The sequence below is a fragment of the Callospermophilus lateralis genome, chromosome 4 (genome assembly GCF_048772815.1).
Source record: "Callospermophilus lateralis isolate mCalLat2 chromosome 4, mCalLat2.hap1, whole genome shotgun sequence".
NCBI classification, from domain to species: Eukaryota; Metazoa; Chordata; class Mammalia; order Rodentia; family Sciuridae; genus Callospermophilus; species Callospermophilus lateralis.
In genome coordinates, this window is record NC_135308.1 from 63,449,116 (window position 1) to 63,470,613 (window position 21,498).

The 21,498-nt window shown below is 42.2% G+C and overlaps 1 protein-coding gene across 1 annotated transcript; it reads right to left on the bottom strand.

The window, feature by feature from the left end:
* Positions 1-1,483: 1,483 nt before the first annotated feature.
* Tuba8 (tubulin alpha 8) lies at positions 1,484-18,431 on the bottom strand. The gene is made up of 5 exons (XM_076853908.1): positions 18,266-18,431; positions 8,094-8,316; positions 6,919-7,067; positions 4,401-5,081; positions 1,484-1,795 (listed from the first exon to the last, which is right to left on the bottom strand). The coding sequence occupies exons 1-5, from the start codon at positions 18,266-18,268 to the stop codon at positions 1,502-1,504; spliced, it is 1,350 nt and encodes a 449-aa protein (XP_076710023.1). The 5' UTR covers positions 18,269-18,431; the 3' UTR covers positions 1,484-1,501.
* Positions 18,432-21,498: the final 3,067 nt, after the last annotated feature.

Consider the following 21,498-nt stretch of genomic DNA (forward strand, 5'->3'; position numbering starts at 1 on the left):
CATAATTCACATAAATCTATAAGAAAGGAATATAAGTGATTCACCCCTGCATTAAACCCTGGCCTAGGGGGTCATACTCACATATTCAGAAGTTCTTTGAGACTTATCCAAATCCATGAATAGGACTCTTACTTCAAGAGAAAATATGCCCCTTCCTGAGATGGGGCTGACAGCTCCTGACCCAAATTCTCTACCAGACACCTATCAGACACCAGAGGAACTTGCTGGCCAGGGTGGGGGTAGGAAGGTGACCTCTGACTCCTTATGTCATCTGGGTCTTTTCTGACCTCCTTATCCACAGAGGCACTCCTTCAACACTCTCTCATCACTGTTTTCACTTAATCTCATTTAATACCATCTGATATAATCTCATTAATTTATAGGTATTTAGGAAGACAGGCATGTCTGTCTTATCACTAACTCTCTAGCTCTTGGGACAGTATCTAAAAAAGAAGATGTACAATAAGCCCCTTTATCCATAGTTTTGCTTTCTGTAGTTTAAGTTTCCCATGAAAAAGGGTAAGTACAATTACACTAAGATATTTTGAAAGAGAGATCACATTCACATAACTCTGTGTATTTTGCTGTAGCATGAACCCAGAGTTCCACACCTGCTAAGTGTACATTCCATCTCTTATATCTCCAGCCCCTCATATAATTTTGATTACAGTATTTTGTTGCATTAGTAGTTAGTATTAATCTCTTATTGTGAAATTGTTCTGTTGCATTAGTAGTTAGTATTAATCTTTTACTGTGACTAATTTATAAATTAAAACCTTATTATAGGTATGTATGCACAGGAAAAAGCATACTAACTATTAAGTTTGGTACTCTCCATAGTTTCAGGTATCTAGTAGTTATCTTGGAATGGGCCCCAAGATAAGAGAGAAGACTGTAGTCAAATATTTAATGAATGAATGAATGTGTGATAAGTCCAGATGATGCCAAGGCCATGCTACAGATCCATTAATGTGAATTTCTGTTCACTCTCTCCCTGGAATCTTTCAGGAGAGATCTTTCCTTTCTTCAGTCTTTGTCCAGCAGGATTCCAAGGGGTCCCTTGTGCACCTTTGTCTTAGCTGTCCTAAGAGCTAGAGAGTTAGTAATAAACAGACCCTTATTTCCTGCCTTCATAAGTACCTATAAATGAATGAGATCAGGTCAGACAGTGTTAAGTGGGGTGGACCCAGCCTAATCTAGAATTAAAATAACTGATTAGGCCTCTTCACATGTGTAACTTGGCCTCACCTTCACCCAGAAACAATAACCTTCATTTTCTTTAGTGACAAATCTACTCTTGGCTCAAACAAGGGTCTGAAATAATTCAGCATCTATTTTTGGCCAGTCACATCACCCATGGGTACTAGAGTCAGGTTCCCTTCTCCTGTGTAAGACAGGAATCAGGCTGGGGTTGGGAGAATGGTCTGTTACTCTTGACTAGTTAAATGTGTATAGTGGAGCAGCATAAATAAAAAGACACAGCCAAGAGGAAGATGTATATTTAAAATTCCTCCCCTTCATTTTCTTCTTCAAATGAATCAGTCCCCACTTCTTCATAATCCTTCTCCAGGGCAGCCAGATCCTCCCTGGCCTCAGAAAATTCTCCTTCTTCCATTCCTTCTCCAACATACCAATGCACAAAGGCCCGTTTGGCATACATTAGGTCAAACTTATGGTCAAGGCGGGCCCAGGCCTCCGCAATTGCTGTGGTGTTGCTCAGCATGCAGACAGCCCGCTGGACTTTGGCCAGATCCCCTCCTGGCACCACGGTGGGTGGCTGGTAATTGATGCCCACCTGGGGAACAAATGAGGAAGAGCAACAGCAGAATATGCAAGTCAGCCAAAAGATAACTCATAGGGCATGTCTTGTAACAAGGTATGTTAATGAGTCAGGGTCCTGTGTGTGGAGAGCAGACTGCAGGGTGGAATGTGAGAGGAAGGAACCCAGAAGTTGGGAGAGTGAGCAGGTAGAAAGAAGTGGGCACTAGAGAGAAAAGTAAATGGTATTGGTACAAGCAAATTCCAAAGCAAGGGCTGGAGGATTTAAAGTCTGGAAAAGAAAAAGAGAGGGCTGGTACCAGGAAAAAATGTTAGTGGAAAATAGCAAAAAAGACAAAGGAAAGCAATGAATAAAGTTATTATTTCATGGGAGGTAGAGTATATGATTTGCCTCTAAAAGAGAGGGAAATACCTTCAATTTCAATCACTGGAATTGAAATTGTTGTGAAGTTATTCTTTTTTATTTTTATATTTATATATTTAGTTAGTTGTAGGTGGACACAATACCTTTATTTTATTTATTTATTTTTATGTGGTATTGAGGATTGAACCCAGGGCCTCAAACATGCCAGGCAAGTGCTCTACCACTGAGCCACAACCCCAGCCCATGAAGGTTATTCTTCCCAGATGATGTCTGAAGTTCTTCTTAGTTGTGTGCAAATAAATTTGGGTAAGTTTCTCTGCCAAGGGTGAAGAGATGTGTAAGAAGTCATAGGGATATTCCAGAACAATAAATTTAAAAATCCAAAGGTCCTTGGGGATTACATTAATGTAAACCAGGCCTTGTTATGTCTGGAAAACAGGAATTCTCAGAAGAAAAGTAAGACCTCCAAAGATAATTAAAGGTCTTGCCTGAGTAAGCTAACTTTCCAAGTTCTGGTGGCATGTCAGGGTCCTCTCCCAGCTAATCCCAGTCCAATCTTATAGTGGGGCTATCATTTTAGAAATCTCTCTCCTTCCCACACAGATAGTCCAAACCAAAGCCAACACCAAGAATTGTAAGAAACTGGAAAAAGGTGACAAATGGTAAAATTTGAGACACTGAGAACCAGGAACTATCCAAACCTACTGTGCTCCTGCTCAGGCCACCATGAGTAAATTGACAATTAAATTCATTGCTTTAAAATATATATCCTTCTTGATTGTAGGGGGGTGGAAGTGGCAACTGGAAGTAGTAAATATTGGTAGTCCCTCAATTGAATTCACAATGTTTTATCATTCTTCTTAAATGCAGTGGCATCTTTGTGGTAGAGGGCAAACTAAGATAAGACAAAGGACCAAAAATGAGTAGGAGAAAGATAATGAATATAAACCTTGCCACATCAAATATTTTGCCACATCTTGTCCTGACCAGCATAAGACTTGTGCCTGAAGCCAACTCTTCCCTTTTCTGAACAGTACCAGCCCTTGATGGGAGTCAGGTGTGGACAAATACCCTCAGAAAGAATGTCAGAGGATGAAGTTTAGCAACATTCACTCCCCTGGCAGTGCTAACGTCACCTTATTTATCTTTCTGGACATGAACTCAGAACAGATGTTCTATCTGTTTAAAATAAATGAGAGAGAATGGGAGGACATCTCCTTTTGTCCTCATTTCCCCCACCATCCCAACATCTCTGAATATTTTTCTATCCCCTCTTTATTCTCCTACTAACTTGTGTTGTTTATTTCCATTTGAAAGGAAGAAAAAGAATACCATTTTTTAAGACCTTGACTACTTTTGCAAGAATGACCAGAACGGCCACATAAAAACAGGCATAGTCTTGGGGAAGGAAGATGAAAAATGTAGCCAGGAGTAGAACAATGAGAAGGAATGCTACACTTCCTTGCTCTAACAGAGAACAGTTACATCTTGGTTGTCAGGAATGGAAAATGTCAGGGCTTTATGACATAAATGACTCATGTAATAAACAAAATATGCCCCACTATTTCTCCAAATTAATTAAATCTTACAAAATAGGTATTTAATTTCTCAAAATAAACTGGGGGAACACATTTTTTGTTAGAAGAGAAAATTATACCTCTCTAACAACAAGAATAACTTAATCAATTCTAAAATTAAAATACCTGGAAGTGGAAAATGTCTATTAAAACTAATTTAACACAAATTGAACTGAATCATGATCTCTAAAAGCATTGTGATTCAGGTCCATTCCAAAATCATTACTTGCTCCTCAGCTTTAAAAAAAAAAAAATCAAAGATAGTAAACCAATTTAAAATATTCTCAAATTCATGTTTTCTAAAAATTTTTTTATAAGGGATTGAACCCAGGGGCACTTCACCACTGAACTATGTCCCCAATTCCTTTTAAAATTTTATTTTGAGACAAGTCTCATTAAATTGTCCATGCTGGCCTCAAATGTATGATCTTCTTGCTTCACCACCCAAATCATTGGGATTACAGGCATGGACTACCATGCCTGGCTCTAAAATGACAAAATTTCAACAGCATTTGTGTCTCAACCAAAGGTGAATGAAATTAATTTTACATGTGGTTTCAGTTCCTCTCCCCATATCAACACATAAAACCTGAGGCTCCCAAGATTTCATTCTACCATTTTTTGTCTTCTGTTTCTGCTTTTCTGGTTATCTAGCCCCTTTGTAATTTATCAGCTCTCACCTTGAAGCCTGTGGGACACCAGTCGACAAACTGGATAGTCCTCTTGGTCTTGATGGCGGCAATAGCAACATTCACATCCTTGGGCACCACATCTCCTCGGTACAGCATGCAGCAGGCCATGTACTTTCCATGCCTTGGGTCACACTTCACCATCTGGCTGTTGGGCTCAAAGCAGGAGCTGGTTATCTCAGCAACAGAGAGCTGTTCATGGTAGGCTTTCTCAGCAGAGATGATGGGAGCATAGGTGACTAGGGGGAAGTGAATGCGGGGATAGGGCACCAGGTTGGTCTGGAACTCAGTGAGGTCCACATTAAGGGCCCCATCAAAGCGGAGGGAGGCTGTGATTGAGGACACAATCTGGCTGATGAGGCGGTTGAGGTTGGTATAGGTGGGGCGCTCGATGTCTAGGTTCCTGCGGCAGATGTCATAGATGGCTTCATTATCTACCATGAAAGCACAATCTGAGTGTTCCAGTGTGGTGTGGGTTGTCAGGATGGAGTTGTAGGGCTCAACAACTGCAGTGGAGACCTGGGGTGCTGGGTAGATAGCAAACTCTAGCTTGGACTTCTTGCCATAATCAAGGGAGAGGCGTTCCATCAGCAGAGAAGTGAAGCCAGAGCCAGTGCCTCCACCAAAACTGTGGAAGATCAGGAAGCCCTGCAAGCCAGAGCAAGCATCTGTCTGGGGAAAGCAGGAAACGAGAAGAAATCATGAAGACAAGTTCTGAGAATTCTCCCAGGTAACAAATCCTTCCCTCTGCCCCATCCCATCCGACAACATTTTTTATATGAGTGAAATCATGAAAGCCTTGAAGAAATAAGGAAACACAAAGGCAGTTGTTTTGATCTTGGGAGGAGTAGCTGAATTATGGGATAGCAACCTACACATGCCTTTAGGAACATGAAAGTTTCATCCCAGCAGCTTAGTTAAAACAGGAATGAAAATTTCAGAGCCACAATAATCAGTGACTTTGCTTTTTGAGAGCCCCAAATTGCCCACCACCCCTGCCCTATGATTCTGTAGGAACTGTTTACCTATACCTCTCAACCCAACCTTGAAAGGGAGGTCAGAGTACCAACTTAAGAAAAGGAGTTAGGGAACCTGAGGTTTCCTTTTTTATTTTATTCTATATTGAAAATTTATAGCTGTGCATATTTATGGGGTACAAAGTGATATTACAGTTTTTACATACACTGTAGAATGACCAAGTCAAATCAACCAGCCCATCCATGTGCTTCCCAGTTGTAAAAACTTGAACAAGTTATTGAACCCCTCCAAACTTTTGTTTGCTCTTGATTAAAGTGGAGACAAGAAAAATATCCTCATCTTGAGACAATTAGAGAAGGGAAAAGGGGAGAGGGAAGGAGAGAGAGAAGGGAGGGTAAGAGTAGAAGGGAGGGTAGATATGATCAAAGCTTGATAGAGGTAAGTATGGAAATACATAGTGAAACATATTATTTTCTACAATTAATGTGTTAATAATTATAATTTTTTTAAAAAGACTATGATTTCCTGTAAAAAAAAAATCCTTATCTTACAAGGTTATTGTGATAATTAAATGAGATAGCATAATGTTTTGAGTAAAAATCTGATGCTTATTAAGCATTCAATGTTAGCCTATCAGAACAAAGAGAATTCAGAGTCACAGAATTTTTCCATTGACTATGATGTATCATTTAATCCAGCGCTTCAAAACTTAGTAACACTACAGATGGCTTTGAGACTGATGACCTCTATGAGAACCCTCTAAACAAAAAAAGTAAACATATACAAAAATGTAACATCCTAAGCACCCAGGTTAAAAAAAAAAAAACTTCACTACATCCAACATTTTCCATCATACAAATTAGGAAATAGGAGCTTAAACAAAGTGACTTTGCCCACAACTCAGAGCTTTGTAGTCAAATCAACCTGGTTCAAATCCTAACTCTGCCAACTTTCTAGCTGTGTAAATCAAGCTAAATTATTTAACCACCCTGGCCCTCAATTTCTTTACCTGTAAAGTACAGGGAAGAGACCTCCTTTGTATGATTATTAAGAAAAAAATAAAGGAATATTCTTGATATGTATAATATTTGCAAGTCTTTAAATGTGTAACAATTTCTTCCTCTCCTCTTCTAACTTAATGATTTGTAAACCATTATTTCAATAAGCAAGGCCTTAGCCTTCCTTATAATTGGAATCTTCCCCATTTACCACCATACAGTATTGATAGGTACCTTCAGGCATCAGCCTGTAGGATAATTCATGATATCTAGGTAGGGGTAAGGCATAATCCTTGGGAATGCCCTTTACAAAATATAAAACCAGGGTATAGCTCCATGGTAGAGTGTGTGTTTAGCATCCATGAGGCCCTGAAATTAGTCACCAGCACTGGAAAAAATTCCCAAACCTTAGGTGCTCTATCCTGTAGCCAGAAGTCATGTATAGCTCCATCTACCCAGCCTTATCCAAGAGATATAGATCCAAGCCTGTTCACTCTAGCCTAACTCACCAATCTTCTGTCCCAGATGCTTACCAGCTTCCGTATGCGATCCAATACTAAATCGATGCTCTCCTTGCCCACTGTGTAGTGACCCCGGGCATAGTTATTAGCTGCATCCTCCTTTCCTGTAATCAGCTGCTCTGGATGGAAGAGCTGGCGGTAGGTTCCTGCCCGAACCTCATCTACCAAGAGAGGGGGACCATTAGGTCTTACCACCTGGTTTCCAGAGGAGAAGCCTCCCTCCCCATTAGACTATCATATGACACCCTTCTGGCTTTGGTGTTGGAGATTAAGCCCAGTGCCTCATGCGTTCTGAGCACACACTCTGCCACCGAGCCACACACCAAGTCCAAGACATATTTTTTAATGCTTTTAAGCAAAATTGTACTCCAGGTCCTGGAAGAGCAGGAGCCTTTGAGAGGCCTTCAAGGGGCTCTGCTTACCTCCAAGGGTTCACACAGGTTAGGCACAAGGCAGATGAAGATTCATCCGCCTCACCTCATCATCTCTTTGGGATTCCTCTAATCCCCCCTTCAGAGAAATCATTCAAGTGTGCAGTCACCTGGGAAGGTGACCCCCATTATTTTGCATTTGTACAAAACATCCAGAGGGTAGAGTACCTGTCATTCGTTGCCTCTAGAAACCACTGTTCAGGTGTTATAAGCATTTGTCCAGATATCTCTGTGCAACCTGTCTACCCCTTGCTTGATGAGCCAGCCTTAAAGCTTAGGAAATTCTGCTGTGTAACTAACTGAATGAGATTCATTCTAAAACAACTGCAATACCCGGCTGTGAATATGCTTGCTGTTTTATCATTTTGTATGTAAGGTACTTCAAGATTAGACCAGACCTGTGAGAATAGACTGCAATTATTATAAAATCAGAAACCTACACTATGGGAAATTGACTAATTAGGGGCTTATTATAATTTCCAAAAAATATTTAGGTTTTTTAAATTATTAGCATTTAATGACAGTCTTGTTCATTTCAGACTGTCTCAGCAGGCTTAAGGGGCACTTTACATTGTACAGATTAACAGGGATCCTCAATCCCTATTGCAAGATTCCCTAAGGAGCTGACAAAAGTCACAAGGGCTAGTGGATTCTAGTTGAGCCACCCCCACTTTTTAGCTTCCTTATCTTTCATTAAGCCAAAGCCTCTGAGGTTTTGTATTGTTTTATGTGGAGGGAATCTTAACCCATACTCACCTACTACAGTAGGTTCCAGGTCCACCATGACAGCCCGGGGCACGTGTTTCCCATTGCCAGTCTCACTGAAAAATGTGGTGAAGGAGTCATCGTCGTTGATCTTGCTGGCCTGAGCACCAAAGGTGCCATCTGCCTGGATGCCATGCTCCAGGCAGAAGAGCTCCCAACAAGCATTGCCAATCTGAACTCCAGCTTGACCCACGTGGACAGATATGCATTCCCGCTGTGAGGAGAGGACAATATCAGGGTCAGAGAGCCCTGGCCACAGATTGAGGCTCCACATCTGCGGACCTGTCTCTTCCTGTATTCAATCTTCAGGACACCCATTCCTCCATCCATGCCACCCTGTAATCAGGTGGTATCTGAGGTTGCAAGTGCACGGGCACAACTGCAAATGGACCAAAACTTGGGCTCCAAAGAAGACATGTTTTTTTCTATGGTTTTCTCTAAAGTTTGCTTTCCATAGTTAATTCTTTGTACCAGGAAGAAAAAAAAAAAAGCTACTGCAGAGGTGAAACAAGGAGCTAATTATAAACCATTAGACTCTGATACCAAAGAAACCCATGAGAATAGCAGAAAATATTCCTAAGTTTACTACCACACCCAGTGGCAGCATTCACATTCATTAATACTAATCCCTGACTTGACATCTCACACACACACACACACACACACACACACAGACACACACACTCAGACTAACAGAGCAGATGAATACTCATGGAAGGAATATGGTTTGGAGCAGTATTATTAGTATTATTAGTGTCATTAGTGTTATGGTGACAAATGTAGAAATAAGAAGAGATCAGTACACCATCAAGGGAAGGTTGAGGGGCATAAATTAGGCTCTTACCAAATTCTGACAAAGTGGAAAATTCTTTTTGGAGCCCCCATTATCTACCCCCTGGCCTATGTCAGGCCAAGTGTTAAATAAAGCTAACCTTTAGAGTATTCTTATCTTTGTGCTACTCTAATATGAAGCCACAATTACCTGATTGGTCTTAGTACTTAATGCCTAAAGATGGGGAGGTGTGTGCTTAACTAGAAACACACCATGATGTTTCACTAGGAAGATGAACTCGTTTCCCCTACCCCTATCCTGCCTGTGGGGAAGAGTGGCCAACATAACAGCTCTGTGTATGTGACACTCGCCAGAACCCAACCTGGAAGCATGTGCTTGGTCTGTGGGTTTCTATTCTTATCCATGACCTGACTTGTCATTTTCCAGCTCTAAGTAATTCAAGCCAGGAACAGAGCCTCCAGAGAACACGGCTGGGCATGAAAACAAGTAGAGTCCACATCCAGGACTCCTGGGAAGTTGGAAGAGTCTCCAAGCATAGCAACATTCAAAGGGTCAACGGTGTCAGGACCCATTTCTCCCTTATTCAGTTTTACAGCTGAGTCCCTACTCTACACCTATCTATGCTAGAGCTGCCTGATACTTGCCACTTGCCCTGGGAAAGAAAAGAGCATGGGCATTCACAGCAGCCAGTATGGAACACAACCCTGTAGAGAATACCCAACCCAGCTGTATTCCCCAGTGTCCAGGGAAAAGGCTTCATTCACAAGGTTGCCCACATTCGAAGGTTGAAATCTTGCCTTCTCAATTTACTTGCTGTGCTGTGCAATCTTAACTGAGTTACTTACTCTCTCCTCATCTGAAAATAAATTAGCCATAATTGCTATTATTGTTCTTGTCTTTACCATTATCATTTTCAGCTATACTCTCTTAGAGCTCTTTTCTCCACCTATAGGAAGCAAGAAGCACCTATAGGAAGTCGGAGAGCTCGGGTTTCCATTCTTCACTCCTTTATTTTGAGGTCTGTTCTCAACCTCCATCTTAAGACTCTATTCAGGACTTAGAAAAGCACATTTTGTATACATCAACCAGCCCAAAACCAGCGTGTTATTGACCCAGACCACATCTCATATTCAGCAAGCAACCATGGCTTCCTAGAGAAATATTCAAAACTTAGGGGACATTAGAGAGGCTTGAAAGGAGTCTCATTCTGTATCTTCTCCTAAGTGACAATATCCTTCATAGCCCTGACCCTTAGCTTTCTGAGCCTTGTTCACTACCATACCCCAACCACCCTCTAAACCTATCTCAGGGACTGCCTGGTCCCTAGGCTGACCTCTCTTCTGGAATACTCTGGGTCTTTCCACAGAAGATAAGGAAAAGCAAAGATCACAGGACGAAGAGTAAAGAATCTGGCGGACCTGAAACCACTAATATGTGACATTTACATCAAACTCTGTTTGATGCCCTCTTTAATCTCATACAGTTAATATGCATTTTCACAGATAAAATCCCCCCATCTCTGTCACACACAAACACACCCTTAAGAAAAGAACTATTTTATTTAGTAAGACCCTGTCTCAAAATAAAAATTTAAAAAGGGGATAGGGATGTAGCTCAGTGGTAGAGCATTTCAGTGTGAAACCCTGGATTTAATTCTCACTACCACAAAAAGATAAAGGGGGAAAGAGGAAGGTCTCTTAATATTATTCCTTACTAACAGAACCAGTGAAACTTAAAGCAATCGAGAGTTCTGGGTCTGAACTGAGGAATGTACCAGATAAGGCTGAAGTATTTTATAGAGCCTGAAAGCGCAGAAGTTAACAAAGACTGGGATGTCAAGCCAACTTGAAGAGGTTCCCACTGCCAAAGACAAGCACCAGAAAGAATAATGAAGGGGTGGGTATGTAACTCAATGGTAGATACTTGACTAACATATGCAAGGCAAGGCCCTAAATTCCATCTCCAAATTCCATCTTCACACAGTCATTTATTGAACTAACATTTATTAAAACCTTAATTTGTGAGGTCAAACAGTGATTTCAAAGTTGCATGAAGAAATCACAAGTGAAATTACAAGTTGTCTGAGGCTTTGTGGAACTCTGAGGTCTGTGCTCATGCTCAACCTTCCTCTGGGCCTTTGCACCTGCTTCTGGTCAGGTGCTATAGTTTGGATCTGGAATGTTCCCTAAAGGCCCATCCTTTTCTAAAGCACTGGCACTATTTGGAGGTTATTGGAGACATTCAGAGGTAGGACCTCATGGGAGGACTTTGGGTCATTGGGAATTTGCCCTCAGAAAGAATTGTGGAACGCCAGTCTTTTGCTCTTCCTCTCTTCCCCTGTTTAGCCATGAGGGTTGTGATTTTGTTCCCACCATGACATGCTGCCTCATCATAGGCCCAAAAGCAACAGAGTCAACCAATCATGGACTGAAACCTACAAAACTATGAGTCAAAGTAAACCCTTTCACTTTATAAGAAAATTATCTCAGGTTTTTATTATAGTGACAGAAAACTTACTAACACCTAGGGGAACAAGGAACATTTTAAAGCTCCGCCACAGAACTCCTCTAACTCAGGTGCTGACCTAGCCTCCTCCAACTACTCTGATCACTTATGCATCTTTCTGCCTGGAAGTTCTGCATAACACAGAACAGACCCAGTGCAGATGTCCTTGGGAGACCAATCCTCATTGCCCAAGAAAAGGCATCCACCTTTCATAACCAAGGATGTGATGTTAGCTTCAAAATATTTAGGATTCTAGTGCTAGATTGGCTTTATGTTCACCTAATATGATTCCCCTTCCATTATTTTTCCGACAAAAAAAAAAAAGCTGTGGTTCATAAAGGTATGTTACAAATTCATGAGTTCACAGCTCTGCAGCAAAAAATCCTGGACCAGAATCTACGACTTCAGACCCTATCCTGAATTCTTTCCTTTGTACTGCACAACCTCCTGCCTCACTTTCACTCTGAATTTCTAGGGCCTTGAGATGTGCACACATTCACATCAGTGCCAGCCTGATGGTGGACACCAAGATCAAGCTTGTAGAGCAAAACTACAAATAGGAAAAATTCTAATGCAGAGAGAAACTGAGAATGGATCAGGGTGGTAACCTAGTTGAAATGGATCATTTTGACAGAACCAAGGAGACTGTTTCTCCAAACCAGTGTGCACAGCCATTGGCAGGGGGAGGAGTTACTAGGGCAAGGGTAAGCTGACCCAGCAAAAGATATTTAAGTCATATGTTTGCTTCAAACTCATATTTCAGGTTTCCTTCTTTAGCCAATTGGAGTGTTTTCTCTTCTCTTCTCTTCTCCTCCTCCTCCTCCTCCTCCTCCTCCTCCTCCTCCTCCTCCTCCTCCTTCTTCTTCTTCTTCTTCTTCTTCTCCCTCTCTCTCTCTCTCTCTCTCTCTCTCTCTCTCTAGTTTTATTTTGAATCTGGGCTTACAGAGCCTCAGACAAGCTCTGCTCTCCTGGGTCCCAGTGAGGAGTCCCCTCTGTGCTGCTGAAGCTAACAATCCAGAAGGTGAAGAAGATAAGGAAGTGGATAGACCTGGGAGTCCCTTTCCTCAAGGAAAGTATGACATCCTCTCACACAGACTTAGCCCTGAGAAACCTACCAAAGTCACCTACTCTGTTCATTCCTACGACAAATGTTTTTTGTGCTGTTACATGCAAGAAGGCATTGAAAGGTAGTAGGCAAGTCCCTGATGTGAATTGCTACAATCCCCTTTACCTCCCCATCATTGCATTTTTCACACCATATTATAGAGTTGCTTTTTCAATTTTCTGGCTTTTCTAGTACAGAGATTAAGCCCTATGGCGATAAGGAACACAATCCCCAGCACAAAGCACAGTGCTTGAATGTTAACAGGTACTCAATGAATTTAGAGATGATTAGAATAAGAAACCCTCATTGGAAATGCCATTTAATAAGGAGAGTAGCCAGTGCCCAAGAAGTACAGAGATCAAGCTCAAAAGAGTTCAAATGAGAAAAAGACAACTGCTGACCTGCTGGAGAAGGAATAGTCACAGGGACATGGGACATGCCAAATGCCAAGATGACCTGCGGGCATTTAAGAGAGTTTAAGAGCAGTGTGACAAGAGACAGAAAAATTTAGGGCAGGGACCATGGCCACAACTGCCCAATTTGTCTGAGGTATAGGTCCCTGAAAGGCAGAGGAGATGAAACATCTGTGTCCCCTATGACCAAGCTGCATGGAGAGGAGAGCAGACACTTTACAGAACATTGAAAAAAAAAAAGAAAATTCTAGAACTTTGCAGGACTTTTTGAATTTCACTGCAAGAAACCTTTCCCTATGCCAATTCTATTTAATATTTGGCTTTCCATTTTAACATGTCATTTCTCTTTGCTCTGTTCTCAGAAGATTAAGACAAACTAATCACTATCCTCAGTAGAAGGCTTTGAAGTTTTAAAAATCATTTCAAAGAGCCTGGGGTTATTGCTCAGTGGTAGAGTGCTCACCTAGCATGTGCGAGGCCCTGGGTTCGATCCTCAGCACCACATAAATATAAAAAAATAAAATAAAGATATCGTGTCCAACTACAATGAAAAAATATATATATACATACATATATATGTGTGTGTGTGTGTGTGTGTGTATACACTTTAAAAAATCACTTCAAAGTATCACGAAACAGTAAAACTGGCATATTATATGGGAAAAGAACTGACACAGCCAACAGTGTTTGCATGTGAAAACATGAAACCATTCCACAGTCCCCTGACCACTTGTGTGCTCAAATACCTCAGTTGCTTTTAGGAAGCCTATTATTACACCAAATTATTTCTAGTTGTCAGGCTAGAATAATACATCAATATATTTTAGGACCTAGGTCAGAGACAGCAAGAGAAAAGTAGATCCCCAGTGTTCCAGTGGGATAATTAAAGTAAAAACAAATATGATTCATGAAATTGTCTCTGCTCAGAAGCCTTCAATTAGAATTATCTGGAACCATTAAGAACAAAGAATAGATAGCAAGCAAGAAACAGCAAGAATAAAGAGATGGCTCAGGAGAAGGGCTCAGATTATAGGCTCCGCAGATAAGGCAACAATAAGACTGACCTAAGACCTACTTTAGGATGACAGGGGTGTTTGGTAAGTAGACTCCCAGCACAAAAGACCCTACATGTCAAAAGGGTTTTAACTGACCTTGGGGCAAGTCACACGAGAAGTAAGCACTGCCCACTGCAAGTTCCAATTCTCTTCTACAGCTCATTAACTGGAGAACATCCTAACATGGAGATACTAACCGAGGAAATAGATAGTGTTGTCAGTCCCTTGACAGCCCCAGGGAAAGGGAGCAGTTGATCCACTTCCTCCCATTAAGCCACTACATCCTCCCAACCTCCCCCATCACTGGCCTTGTATTCACCAGCTAGTTCCTCCTCAGAAATTATTTTTAACTTTCTACTTTCTTTTCAAGGTCACTCAGGGGCACCTCACATTCACACTCCAGCTCTGCATGGGCCTTACCTGAGCCTGGAGGTTTCCCATCAAAACCTACAAATGGGACTATACCTTATCTAGAATATCATCTAAATAATATAATAATAGGCTTACTGGAATACAGGGCTGCAAATATTTGAAAATTCTGTAAAAGAAGCCAATTAGTATTGTGTATTACTTTTCCCAGGTTTATGAAACTGGAAAAATGAACTTGTGTTTGGGGTTTGACATTATAAGTTTTTCTACATGTTCGAATTAAGTTTTATATGAATTAACTATGGATATTTGTACATCAGGAACTAAAAGCTTGGAAAAAACTTTTTAAAAATCAATTTTCTAAAAGATCCAATTTAATGAATGTATCGGTTGCTTATGGATACTGTAAAAAAAATTGCCATGCATTGGATGGCTTAAAACAAAAACAAAACTAAGTAAATAAATTAATTTAAAAAAAAAAACCCTAACAGTCCTTTTTGCCCTAGCTACTGCTCTGTGAATGGAGGCTCCTTCACTCAGTGGTATGCCCCAGTGACCTCCTGGATTTAGTAATGGAAGGAGGGAAACAGCAGTTATTTGCTGTCTGTTGGGAACCCCACACAGTGCTCTGAGGTCAGATCACAGCTATGACTGCCTATAAGAGGCAGATGGCAGAGGGTCACAGACATGGCAGTGCCACAACCCACCCCCCCCAGAACACTTTCCCCTCTTCTCTAACTGCCAATTTTTATAATGAACTATTATATGTATCAGGATCTTTGTCATCATTTGGTGCCAATTCCCATCAGAACTCAACTGGTGCTCCCCAGTGCAGAAGTAATGGAGCTAAGGAGGCTGTGTTACAGAATTCGAATTCCCACCTCTGCATAGACCACAGAAACTCCCTTGCCAGGTATCATTGACCTGCCCACAATTCTCCATATTATAGTCAAAAAAAAGGTGTCACAGTCTCAGTTCCCAGGAGAGCTGCTCCCTAGGACATAGGCAGCAGATGGGAAAGCTACTCTGTAGGATTATCCTGCTGATCTGAGAGTTAAGAACAGAGGCTCTGAAATTGAGTGGGTTTAGGTTTGAGTCTTCTTACCAACTGTGCAGCTTGAGGCTCCAGTTTGGAAATGCTAAAGGATATTGGTAGTATGGTGTTGTGGGTGACTAGGGAGAAGGGGAGTGTTTCACAAACACACCAAAAATGTCCATCTGTCTAGTAACTTCAGGAATGCCTTTTTAAAACTATGCATGGGGATTAGTTATATATTTCTTATTCAGAACCTACAAAAATTCCAAGGCTAATAAAAAGGAGAATATGGGGGACAGCTGCCTGAAACTTAATCCACTAGAGGAAGAAATCCACAGGGTGGGAGTGCTCTTCTCAGTGGTAGAGCACTTGACTAGCAGAAGAGCAAGGGCTTGAGTCCCACCACCACAAAAAAAGAGGGGGGATGAGTCAAAGCATTATTTTTAAAAATATCTTTTTAATGTGGACACAATATCTTTATTTATTTTTTTCTTTTTAAATATTTATTTTTTAGTTGTAACTGGACACAATACCTTTATTTTATTTATTTATATGTGGTGCTGAGGATCGAACACAGGGCCTTGCATGTGCTAGGTGAGCACTCTACCACTGAGCCACAACACCAGCCCTCTTTATCTATTTTATTTATTTTTATATGGTGCTGAGGATTGAACCCAGTGCCTCACATATGGGAGGCAAGCACTCTGCCACTGAGCTATAACCCCAGCCCCCAAAGCATTTTAAGGCTCTATGAGTAGAAAGTATTTAATAAAAAAATGTTTGCCCATATATTTGCTGGCACCCAAGGAAATGCTTGCAATAGAACCCACTACACAAATCTCAGTGTTTCAAAATAAGTAAGAGATACTGCCTTTTTGAAATATTCAACCATTGTGTTTTTTTTTAATCTTAAGCACATTTCAAAGTTTCTTAAGCATGTTTAAAATAAGATTTCACTGTTTTTTTAAGTTTTTTATTTGCCAGATATTTTCAAAAATTCATCTATTGCATGCACATGGAAATTTGTGCAAGGGCTGGATTATGATCCTCAGCACCCCTTGTAAGCTTCCTTTAGGCTCTTCTTGGAAAGTAACTATGACATTCAGTCAAATTTAAAACATGCAAAGGATAGCACTTTGAAAATTATAAAGCAATAGCTACATGCTAGGCATTATATAAATATACATTTTAAAGTATGTGGCCTGGGATTTGCTTTGAAATAATGGAAAGGATTGGTAATTGTTGAAACTGGATGATGCATATAATAGTTCATTATAACACTTGCTCTTTTGTATCTTTTGTATATGTGTGAAATTCTCAATGATAAAAGGGTTTTTGTTTTGTTTTGTTTAATACCTTTATTTTTATTTATTTATTTTTATCTGGTGCTGAGGATTGAACCCAGGGCCTCACACATGCTAGGGGAGCATTCAACTGCTGAGCCACAAACCCAGCCCCTGATAAAAAGTTTTTTAAGAATAATAAAATCTACATGGAGCCTTAGAAGTTTAAAAACGCTTCATTTTATAGATGAGAAGAACCATCTCAGAGAGGTTAAGTAACCTTCTAGAAGTCACACAGTTAACTGCAGAGCCAGGAACCAAATTTTTGAACTCTAGCTTCTGAGGTCCTTCCATGGCTCCACACCAGGGGCCTCAGGCAGAAATAGGTTCCTCTGGCCATTATTCCCAAATTCTTCAAACTCCCAGGCGGTACTGGAGCCTGCTGGGGAGAGGGAGGGTGCTGGAAGAAGCACTGCTAGGGCCAGAGCCAGAAAGCTCTGGACTCTTTCCAAAAACAGCAGGGGGAGGGGGAGGAAGGGAGGTTCTCTGCTGATCTCCTCTGTCACTGACACCTGGAGCAAGAGTCACCAGAGAACCTACCTTGGCCCGTGAAATAATCTTATTCTGCCCGCACCCTTCACTCCCAACCTTTCCGAACCACCTCTCTATTGCTGAAATATCAGGGCTCTGGGAGACATCCCTGGGTTTCCAGACATTCAGGCAAATGGATTGGAAGCAAATTTAACCCGGCGGGGCTGGAACTACACAGTTTGTAGGGGGCCTCTCTGGCAAATAAGATAAGCAGTTGTCAGTAGAGATGTAGGTGGTGGAAGGAGCCGCCACTGAGTCCCCCTAAGCCAGGGTAGGATGCGAAACCAAAAGGCTGGACTTGGGAGGGAGACTTCTGTGTGCGAAAGGCGTCCTGACTTTGACCGCTAGAAAAACTGGCGAATTGGCACCAGAACTAGGTGCCTGGAGCTGATGGTGCCTGGGCAGCGGATTGCGTCTGGAGGACCCAGCGATGCTGGCGTTGTGGGTTCCCCAAACTCAATCCAAGGATACAAGCCGAGAACAACCTCAACGTAGGGGAGCTGTGATGCCCTAAGTCCCTCATCACTTTTTGGAACCCTGTTCACATTTGGTTGGATTTGGGGACTTGACTGTACCACTCCCTGAGCCTCTCCGACCCAAGCAAATGGTCCGGAACCCCTGGGCTCCATTTTTCTTCTCACTCTGGTCCATAAGCTGCCTATCTGGGATCCTTCAGAATCTCCCTTGGTTCTCCACCGGGCTCCCCATGGCCTGCCACCTCTCATCTGCGCGCACAAATCTCCCTTGGGCTCCTTAAGGGGCAACTCTCCCTGCTCTCCACTTTCGCCCACACGACAAAGGTACTGACACCAAGTGTCTCCCGCCTTAAGGTGTGTGCCCCCTGACCCTGAACTGACACTCTGCAGGAGACAACTAGCTCCGCTGGCCGAAGTGATGAATCCCCACCCGCAACCCACCACACGAATCCGCGGCTCTTGACCCGGCACCTGCCCGGCGCTCCCGCTCTTGGTCCCCGACCCCAGATGCCCGGCACCAGCCCCTGGAAAGCTCACCATCGCGGCCGCTCTTCTCACCGGCTCGCTTCCCAGCTGGGCCTGCCCACCCCAACTGCTCCAGATACAGCCGTCTCCGCTGTTGTGACACACTGGGCGGGAGGGGGCCGGGGACAGACATGCCGGGCCAGCAGCTGCCCTGCGGCATCACAGTGCCGGCTGAGGGGAGGGACCCGGGCAGGTCATAATGGCACTTCCCCGCCCACCAGCGACTCAGCTTCAGCCCAGCTGACTCCTTGGTCCCGTGGTCCTGCCCCGACTTCTAGGGTGCAGCACGCGTTGGGTTCCTCTGCGCTCCGCTGGAGAGGCAGTCCTATTAGCAAAGCGCACGTGTACTCATTCTCCACATACACTCTGGAAGATCAGCCATTTTAATTCTGGCTGCTCAGTAAAGCAATGTAAAAATTCCATAAGAGAATATTATTTTTTCCCAAACTTTCTTTTTTTCCTGCTGCCAGTACTAGCTGGCCCAGGCAGAATAGCACCGTTTTCGTTGACCTCAGTCACCCTCACTCAGGAGGGGCCAAGAGTGATCAGGCATCTTGAAGGACTCACAGGCCAGTTGCTTGTTATCAGTGTGTACTTTGGCAAATTGTTAATGGTGCTTCCACCAAGGCCCACCTGGTTATTGAAGAATTAAACGAAATGACAAGCATTCAGCTCCTGTAACACAGTAGGTGCTCCAGAATGTATCTGTTCCTATTTTTTACCACATCCACAATAGTGGGGGAGCCCTACACTATTATTTTCAAAACTAATTGATTCATTCCTACCTGATGCCTTCCTACTTTTAAGCACCAAATATGCCCATGTCACCTTTCCTGAGTATACCAAATATCAGGGTTCCTGCTACCTCTTTGCTGGATAGTAGGACCTCCTCTTTGTGGCCACAGATGATGTTGAAGGGCAAGGGAATTTATTTGCCCTCTAGTTGGGAAGAGATGGGAGGAAGTGGACTTGGTCTTAAAGAGCCCCTCTGTACACTTTAGATGTTGGTCACTTCATCAAACCCATTCTTCTTTCCCCTTGCCTCCCCAAACTGAGTGGGTGGTTGGATGGTTCTTGTTTCTTGGTCTTACTGCAAAATTCCCCACCATGAGCCACTTCATGCTGAAGGGTGTAATCTAACTTCTATCCCCTCCCACATTCCTGAGGCAACTGGAACCTTGCAGGCAGATTGATGATGAGACAGCCCCCTCTCAGCAGGACCATTTGTTTCCTAGGAGCAGAATTGCCCTCCTTCAGAATCATGGGTCTGATAGATAAAGGTCCTGAGTAGCAAGTGGAGATGGCCTCCTCAAGAGATAAGAACTTACCTGGAGCCACCTAGCAGAACCAGATTTGAAATAATGACCAATCAGACCACAGTTTGACCAAGACCGTTTGATCTGGTCAAATCAGTATCCAGAGACAGGACTGAGATGCAGATGACCAATAAGTCACTGCAAGCAATATTGTTTTTTCCTGAAGACATTGACATTATGGGAGTCCTGGGCCAGAGGTACAACTCTTGGGGGGGGGGTCCCCAAAAGAACAAGTCTGACTACTTACCTCAAATCCAAACAGAAAAGATAATGATGAAAAGCAGGAAAGGAACTGCAATCAAGCATCTCAGTCCTGTCTCTGGGGTACTGATTTGACCAAGATCAAACAGTCTTGGTCAAACTGTGGTCTGATTGGTGATTATTTCAGATCTGGTTCCGCTAGATAGCTCCAGGTAAGTTCTTATCACTGGAGGGAGCCATCTCCACTTGCTGCTCAGGACCTTTATCTATCAGACCTATGATTCTGGAAAGAGGGCAGTTCTGCTCCCAGGAAACAAATAATCCTGCTGAGAGTGGGTGGTCTCACCATTGATCTGCCTACTTGTTCCTGGAAGGTGTAGATCGATAACAGAAGACTTCTAGAAGCCATTCCAAGAGGTCTAGAACAGGATGTTATAAAAACTGGCAAATGAATATCTCTGCCAATCTTGAAAATACTTTTATTACTCTTATCTTGGTGTCCTTAGCCTGGAAGCAGGGAGATGAACAGCTTCAGATGAACACTCTTTAAGTGATTAACATGACTGTGTGCAGAGTTAAGCAGGAATCTGACCCAAATTTTAAGGTAATAAAAAAGACAAATACAAAAAATAGAAAAGCAGAAATGCCAAGCATTTTCCTGCTTTTAGTTACCTATTGGCATCTGCCAAGCAAAGGTACTTTCAGCAAAAACAGCTTCTAATTCTGTTACTCTGCTGATAGAGCTGCTTTGACCGGATGTAGTGATTCCAAGTTTCCAAGCACAAATTGAGATTTACTTTCCTGACACTCATAAGAGGGGCCTATCTCTGGCCAGTAGAGAATAAAAACAGTTTTTTTTCCTTATGCATATAACAATTTGTTTGGCCTACCAACTGTTCACAGATTTTCCAATTTATGCATTTCTTAAGGATAGGACACATGTTTAATCATCTTTGCATCTGAAGGGGTACCAGAATATAATGATTTGCCTGCTGATACATGGAGGACTTAGTAAATTATCATCAAATCATCTTATCTACACCTTGAATGGGTTTTGAGTAAGCCATGACTACACCATAAAAGCTGAATCTTTTGGTTTCAAGGAGATAAAAAGAAGTTTACCAGTTGTAGACTGAATTGTAGACCCAAATTTATATGTTAAGCCTTAACCCCCAATGTGATTATTTGAAGATGGAATCTTTAAGATTACAAGAGATGATTAAGATTTTAAAAAGTACCTGATATGACGGTGCACAACTATAATCCCAGTGACTCAGGAAACTGAGGCAGGAACATCACAAGTTCAAGGCCAGCTTCATCAACTTAACCCTATCTCAAAATATTAAAAAGGCTAGGGATGTAGCTCAGTGGTAAAGCATTTGTCTAGTACATTCAATCCCCAGTACCACCAAAATAAGAAATTAAATGAAGTAATGAGGATGAGGCCCTAAAAGACTAAATGAAGTCATAAAGACAAGGTCTCATAAAGACTGACATCCATAAAAGAAGAGGAAGAGACATCAGGAGTGTGCTCACACAGATGAAAAGTCATGTGAGGACACAGAGAGAAGGCAAATATCTACATACCCAGGAAAGAGGCCTCAAGATACACCAGCCCTATCTGCACCTTGATCTTGGACTTCTAGCCACAGAAACATGAGAAAGTTAAGTTTCTGTTGTTTCAGCTGCCCATTCTATGGTATTATCTATGGCAGCCCTTGCAGACTA